The sequence below is a fragment of the Fragaria vesca genome, linkage group LG6 (genome assembly GCF_000184155.1).
Source record: "Fragaria vesca subsp. vesca linkage group LG6, FraVesHawaii_1.0, whole genome shotgun sequence".
NCBI lineage: Eukaryota > Viridiplantae > Streptophyta > Magnoliopsida > Rosales > Rosaceae > Fragaria > Fragaria vesca.
In genome coordinates this window covers 21,196,867-21,205,186 of record NC_020496.1, presented here as the reverse complement: position 1 = coordinate 21,205,186, position 8,320 = coordinate 21,196,867, and the positions used below count along the sequence as shown (strand labels likewise).

At 37.3% G+C, this 8,320-nt stretch overlaps 1 protein-coding gene across 1 annotated transcript; it reads right to left on the bottom strand.

Moving 5' to 3' along the window:
* Positions 1-2,176: 2,176 nt before the first annotated feature.
* On the bottom strand, positions 2,177-3,579 carry LOC101309947. Its single transcript, XM_004303449.1, has one exon. It carries the CDS (start codon positions 3,335-3,337, stop codon positions 2,705-2,707), a length of 633 nt encoding a protein of 210 aa, XP_004303497.1. The 5' UTR covers positions 3,338-3,579; the 3' UTR covers positions 2,177-2,704.
* Between the last annotated feature and the right edge of the window lie 4,741 nt (positions 3,580-8,320).

Below are 8,320 nucleotides of genomic sequence, written 5' to 3'. Positions count from 1 at the left end.
CTTCTCCCGTTTTTTTCCCAGATGAGCTGTTGCTGTCCAGATCCGCAAATATAAAGCACTTTAGCCGACGACATATTAATTTCGTCGGCTAAACTTTTAAATATTTCGTCGGCCATAGTTTGTGAACTTTAGCCGACGAAATAAATTCTTTAGCCGACGAAATTTTTTTTTCGTCGGCTAAAGTTTACCATAGCCAACGAAAATTTAACTTAGCCGACGAAAGATAATTTCGTCGGCTAAAGTGGACTTTAGCCGACGAAAAAATGCTTCGTCGGCCTGGTTTTTTTTTTTCGTCGGCTAAAGCCTTTCTTCTGGTAGTGGAGACATGGGATATATATTATTGTTAGTGTTACTGGAAATAACTATAAATTTCTTAGTGTTACTAGTAAACAAAATGTAATTGCTTCAAACTGCTTTTGCTTTGTTGGTACTATAGGTTTCTCTTTCTGCAGTTTTTTTATTGTTTTTGTAGTTGGTAGCTGCTTGTATGGTCTTTGGACTATTCTTGCTTGACCGTTTTGATCTATGATCAATGGATTTTTCCTACCTTAAAAAAAAATGTAATTGCTTCAGGATTAACTCTATATTACTATATATATATCATGTATGTTCTTAGAGAAAGGTAACATATATACTCGATCAATTACTCATATCAGGTCGGACAGGTCGTCAGGTCCTATATATTTCCAAATCAAGCAAACCTCTAATTAACTTGCCGAAATATTCTTGTGGAAGAAAAGGGGCATGTGATTGACAACCGAATATGAAATTAATTGAGCAAAACTTTTAGCTTTAGCACCAGCTGTGCTGTGTGTGAATATATAGTTCCAAAACCAAATCCTATCGATATGCAATGTATATTCCTTCTCTTTGACTCATTTTGGCCCTTGAAATTAGGCATGAAATCATGTGATCCGGTTTTGAGATATCAGGCACACTCTTTAATTTAGTCCTCATACATACGCCCTCCCCTTTCCCTAATAATAGTATGTGTCACACAAATATATTAAAAGACCAGTTTTCAGGACATATTAGGCTCGTAAATTCATCGGAGTTTATTTTCCGATATATTGATATGATTATCGATTATCGGTTCAAACATCTAAAAATCGAGATAAGTTTTTTTCCTTATATGAACGAGAATATATGAACGAAAAGTTCCACAACACAAAGCGCACAGCAACTCTAACAAGCACAGACCATGATGTGTGGAGTAGAGCGGGAAGCTTCCTAGCTTAGGTTAAAAAGAAGGTAAACTAGGAGCTTTGAATATTTAACGTAATGAGAGTCCCTTTCCATCACGCTATTATTAGTTGGTAGCGATAGAGATAGAGAGAGGGGAGAGAGAGCGAGTGATACGTGTAGCTAGGTAGCGCTGGGAGTTTGAAAAGGACCACCACTATGTGCACCATGTGGAAAATAATCCCACCCCAAACACTACCACGTCAAAATTCCAATTAATAATAATTCACTCTCTTAGCCTCACTACTGGAGTGGATATATGTCATAACTTAGGCATCGGCTGTATATGTTCGGTAGAAACCTTCGATGATATAAGAAGCATTTTGTGGCTGATGCTTTAGCTAATTTAGGGCATTTTATCTCTTCTTTCTAGTTGTAACAGCTTCCCTCTCTCAGTGCATAATGCTTTTCAGTTTGATTTTTTGAGAGTAGAGTGCACCTGAGGTTTTTCTGTGTAGTTTGTTGTTTTCATTTCTTAATGAAAAAAAAAAAAAAANAAAAAAACCATGGTAATTTCTTTACCAGAAAGGTTATGCATGTCGCTCTCTCTCTCTCTCTCTAACATATATTATCGTCACATTCAATAACAGTGTAGTCATCACTAATTGACGTACCTATATTATATATACAAGATGAAAGTCATGAAACCATGTGCTGCGAAGAAAAAATGCAGAGAAAATAATTATGGGAGTCAGAAAGAAATAACTTATCAGTCCTTCAATACATATAAACGAAGTGTGAGGAACTAGTTCTTTATTTTTTATTTTTAAAAATAATAATAAATTGAGTGAATTAGTTTACCTGGTCACTAGCTAGCCGATCATGAGGTTCTGTATTCACCGTTATTAATTCAATTGCAAATCATGGGCCTATTAAAAGCTGAATTTCAGAAACTGGGGAAGGCTTCAAGCTACTTACCCTAAAATCGATTAAACTAATGGATTGAGAGATTAGAATATTAAGCCCAGCCTAAAAGAAGAGGTATTGAGCAAGTGAAAACACTAGAAATTAAAGATGATTGAACAACCAGCGAAGAAACAGCAGAAAGTTTATTTAATAGGGATTTGACAAATGAAAGAAAATGACACCCGAACCTCCACTAGACACCCAATTTTCCATACATGAATCCAAAAATGCATGATTATTGAAGAATAATATACTCAACATCTTAAGCTCTTAATTAAGTACCACGGACTACTATTTTGCTATATACGTCTCATGTATCTTTCGTCATAATCTCCATTTTATTCTATAGCAAAATGTACAAATTTCAAAGGATCCCACGTATATGTATTCCGAATACACAACACAGTTCGATCAAGCCTCTAAATTAATCAACAGAAAATTAAAATTACTGGAAATTAAATAACAGAGAAGGAACGACTAACGGCTTCAGAGCAATACTCAACGGCAATTGTCGCCGTCCGATCCTCATGGATTGCTCCCCCTTTCATTTCCTTCATCATATGCTTACCTTGCATCGCTGGACCAGCTGGTACTTGACAGCGTTTTCTCCGACCACAATTCCGGTAGTCTTGGCTCCCAAAGTTATGAAAGCCGGACATCTCACATAGAGATGGTACTTTCCGGTGATGAATGTTCCAATCTTCCATCTCACCCGGCCGTCGATCTTGATCAACAAAAGGACGCTGCCGGAGGCCTGGTCCTGTGCGAGAGCGAGGGAGTTGTAGGGAGCGATGGGGACGTTGGTGCCGTAGACGAAGGGCGACCAGATGTTGACGTCCTTGTGGCCTTGGTAGGTTGGCGGGATTAGGGTTGAGAAGGTGATCTGCTGGGAGCGGTAGACGGCGTAGACGTCGAGCCTGTCGTAGTAGATACCGAGCTTGTCGTTGGGGTTGCGGGAGGAGATGGTGACCTGGAAGCTGGAGGAGAAGACGTTGGGGACGGTGTTGTTGAAGTTGAAGACGGTGACGTCCTGGAGGATGAAGCGGGGCTTGGACGGCTGGAGGATCGCCCAGATGATGAGGATGGTGATGAGGAGGATGAAGTTGAAGATCAGGAGCCCCGCGCAGCAGTGGCGGATTCTCTTTCGCCGCTTGTTGTGGCCGTGCTGGCCGCAGTCTTTCGAAGACATGATCAAGGTGGCGCTGGAGGAGGAAGAGGACTGTACTGGAAGTTTAAGATGAGGGAGAAGAAGAGAGGTTTTTTTCTAGCTAAGCTTGCTCTGGTTATATTTCGAGGAGTTGACTGTGAGCAAGTTTGGTTTGGGGGTATATATTATAGACGGGGGCTATTAGTTCTGAAGGATGATGATGATGATATGATGATCATGTATGTATGGTTGAAAGCAAATATATCCTAGCCTTGGTACAAATTAGGGGATGCTTAAATTCACTATCTGGGTTGTTTTTATGTTACTTTGGTCTGCTGGAGAAACTGGGGAGGGCTTTACCTTTGTAGGGCATAACATATCCTTCATATATTAAAATGTTTGGTGCTGAATTAATATTGTCAGGTACGTACGTTGTAGTGGCAAGAGGTGTCCCAGTCCTATCTATATTCAACACCAAGCTAATTCCTGCTTATATATATTTAGTGAGACTAATCATGTGCCTTTTGACAAGGCTCATTAATCATACTTTGTTTACTACTCTATGATTCGATCTGAATTATATGGAGAAAATTCGATATGCTTTTTAATTTACTGGGTGGTGTAGCTAATTACTTTGCTCAAATGGTGAAAAGGGTTTCGTTTTCCTCAGCTGGAATGGTGAAATGTTTTGTGTTTAAGCTCAAATATGGTGGCATGAGTTAGACCAATCGTTCTTTTACTTGGCTTTATTCAGCAATTGGGATGAAAATGTTTTGCCAAGCTCAACTACTGGGTTTGTCTTTTGCTCCCTATAATGTTTGGTTCATATCACTTCCTCATCCTTAATTAATTCTCTCAAACCTTATCCCTCTATGTATTTATCCTTCCCTCTTTTAGTTTACTTCTAAATGAGACTAAATCGATCAATAATATTAAAGCCTATTTGGCTCAAGTCACTAAGCACGATATTATTATTCAGAGAGCCTAAATATTCATAACAAAACCCGATCCAAGTAATACGCTCTTGGCATTAGCTTCAAGGTACAATACATAAGCTGTCATTATTACTGTCTGCAATCTGCAATTCGCATCGTTATTTTAGTAGAGAAAATTAAACCCTAATATCGCTGCTGGCTTAGTGAAAACGCAAAGCTCTCACTGGTACTCGTTCTTCTTGAAATCAAACTTAGAAACATAGTTTATAAACCTAAATGACTTTACCGACTATATGTCACTTCAATAAGTGAGCAAAAGATGGATGACTTTCATTGGTGGCCTATAGTAAATAAAGGTGTTCCCAAAAGCATAAGTGCGATCACCACCGTCTGATTGAAGCTTGTTAGAGAAAGGCTTGGGTTATACGTCTCCCTACTCGACCCTACTTATCATGACGGAGTAAACTTCCAGCTCTTCCCACCTGCAATTTTTTGGGGGTTCCAGAATATACTTTTCACCAGCTAAAGCTCCATGACAATCATGCAGAGAAGAAATGTTCATGATTCCGATGTTGATGTTGGTGTTTGGTAGTATTTACATTTTTCAGAACAAATCATGTTTCATTATCTTAATGAATCAATTAGGAATAAGACTTTCTTTGAGACTTTTGAGTTAATTGAAAGCTCTTACCCTTTCTCTTAAAGAGCAACATAGACACGTTGCTTTCTCAGAAAGAAATTTTTAGCCTTTCGATTCTTTCAATTTACTTAATTTTGATTCTTTAAATCAATTTTCGTTCTCTGAGTTATGGTTTCCTAAATTTCAAAAGCTCGAAAAGTACATGTAAGAATGACTTCGTTTTATTTGTTTAAATTTATGTTCATGTCGATTTAACGATAATAATGTGATTCTGATGAACCTAAAAAAGATGAGAAACTATAGATAGGTACTATTTTAATACATTTGCCAACGTTTTCGTTTTGGTTTTGGTAGAGAAATACATGTGGAGAGTTTAGTTACTCACCAGCCAAAGTGGTATACATCATAGACATGATGGTAGATAGAGAGTAGGAATTGTCAAATAACCATGTCGGTTGGCATAGTCTGAAGTATGAACTCTAAGACTGATGTGGTCGTTTTCTTATATACGGAGGATACATTTACAATCCACATCAAGTCCAAGTCTTCCGATCCACCTCAACCACCAATGACCAAACCGAGTGACCATTTTTCTCGACCTCTTAGGCTTATATACTATTTTCTTTGGTTCTCAACTAGAAATATGACAAGGGCTAACTGTACTATTTAAGTAGTTAGTGGTAAATAACAATTTTCATTTTATGAAATTTACATATATATTGTAGAAAAAGAAAAACAAAAGTCGAGAGCATCAGAAAAATCAACTATATAGCATCAAAACATCAGCTATCTAGAAGGGCCTACTTTGTTTCATTTCTTGGCTTCTGCTTTATGGAGACATGCATGTATTAGATATTGGTTGTTGCAAAGTTCATATGTAGTGGTATGTTTAACTAATAAAGAGATGCATTTAACTAATTGTACAAGGGCCGCTTGCAGAAAAGTCTAAGAATGAAATGAGTACACTGGGAGACTTAAAAAGATACAGAAAGAAATTATCCATCCAGCCAATGATCTTTTCATTTTATAGAAATAGATAGTGGTAGGGGGAGACTTAATTTGTATATAGTTTTCTTCTATCAGTGTTCTAATCTTAAACAAAAATAAAAATAAACGTTGCAATCGTAGGGCGGACGTATCAAATTGTGTCTTTCATACGTGATTACATGTTTGAAATCAATAATGTATAAACAGTTGTGATAATAAAACCAGAGAAAGAGGAAACGTAAGATGAAACCATGGGAGGGATGGTATCAGTTGTTTGGCACACCTAACAGTGTACCTATAGGATCATGATGATTTCAAGAGTAGTCATGAGAGGTGATGTTTAGTAATTCATTAAGCAAGAAAAAATGGCGATGCGTTTTTCATTTCAGTTAGATATCCATCCAGCCAACCCAACTGCACCGTTTGGGTTGTCTTTCTTTTTGTAGCTTCCCTTAGAATGTAGTAGAAAACAAGGAGCTGCGGGCGCAGAAGATGCAATTCACATCTGCAAAAAGTACTGCACTGCCAAATTCCTTTGCTGCTTACTCTGAATTTCAGTCGTGAAACAAAAGGAGAGTATTATTGATTGGATTCTGGAAAATGTTCTTGGTTGGATAAGGGCTTTTGCAAAAACTGAAAGCAGCAAAAAGAAGCCAAGGATATCCCAAGTGTACGTACCTTCAGTTGTTTGTGGCCTATGTCTAGTGGTAGATTCGCTGTTCAAAAGGGTCTTCTTTCATTCAGCATTTGCACTGATTTCTATGCTGATTCTATGATTCTTATCCTCAGTTTCGCACTTGCTTATGTCCCTACAAGTATCTTCTTCGAACCACCAAATCCCGTTTTAATTTTTTATATCTCTCTAACTGTTATGTGTCAAGGTTTTTTCTTTTTGATTCTTTTCTATTTTCGTAACGAATAAAATGTTATACAGGAGTAATGCTCGGGGAATTATATTATTAGAAAAGCTACAAGTTGATGATAATCTTAATATGTAAGCTTATATGACCTATACACAATCATGTGACCAAACAATGCTCGATTATGAGTGAGGTAAACAAAAAGACGCATCTAACTTGTGTACGTTAATGTAGTAAATAGATGTTAAGCAATACTTGATCATGCTATTGTTTGTTTCCTTTTTTTTTTTTTTCTTTTTTCTTTGAGAATTTAATTTATGTTGCCCTTATGCGAGTGGATAGCAGCATCAAGTCGCAACTTGCGTACTAGGGATGGGTCGCGTCTCCATCTAATTTGCTGCTAAAATCTGAAAACAAGGAAGTGCTGGCCCTGCTTCACTTTTCTTCTCTAAGAAAAGGTTCAATGAAAGAGGCAAAAACAAAAAGGGGTGGAATAAAGAAAAGGGAAGAGATGAGAGAACCCTTGAATCCTTGATTGGTGGGTCATTCGCTGATGGAGAAAAAAGAGATGCTATGGAAGCGAAAGAAAGGGATCTCCTTGGTACCACGCTTCCTACACACAACTACAAAATGTTCACTTTAGGTTAATTTTGGTGAGCTAATTAGGGTCGATCGTTCCTTCAAATGTTTCTGAGCCGATTAATCAATTAGTGGGGGAGTTGAGCCAATGCCTTAGAAACGTGTGGATGCATCGACTGGTTTATTTATTGAGTAAAATACTGTAAAGTTCTTGTGGTTTAAAATTGATATATGTTCAGTCCTAGCCGATTAATCAATTAGTGGGGGAGTTGAGCCAATGCCTTAGAAATGTGTGGATGCATCAACTAGTTTATTTATTGGGTAAAATACTGTAAAGTTCTTGTGGTTTAAAGTCAATATATATTCAGTCTTTGTGGTTTTATTTTAATCTGAATGATCTTTAAAGTCACGATTTTTCATTTAGATAGTCATTCCGTCAATTTTCTCAGTTATATTGTTGATGTGGCCGTTAAAAATTACAATGTCTTTAACAGCCAGGTCAGTATTCTAACAGAAAAAATTGACGGAAAGACCATTGGATGAAAAATCGTGACTTGAATGACTATTCATATTAAAATAAAATTACAAGGACTGAACAGATGTCGACTTCAAACCATAAGGACTAAACAAATTTCAATTCTTATTTATTTATTTATTTTTAAGTAATTTGAGAAAGGGTGAAAGACAATGATGGAGATTGAATAGACTTGAAATCAATTAAAGTTTTGACAAGAAAAAGGGATGCAAGCAATGGTGCAAAGGAAATGAACATTTATCGCCATGTTACTCCTAGAGGTAGGATGAAGGATGATGAAGATGCCTAAGCATAAGCGAGTCTAGCCTATTAACTACGACTTAGCTAGCATAGTAACAAGATCGTTCACCTATGGAAGAGATTTTACAGGACAAAAGGGACATGTCACTTGTGACCTTTAGATTTAAATGAAGCTGATCTGATGGCTGAAAGAAACTTCACTCCAATTTGTGAGCCATACCGAATAACTTACCCATCTCTCTCTCTCTC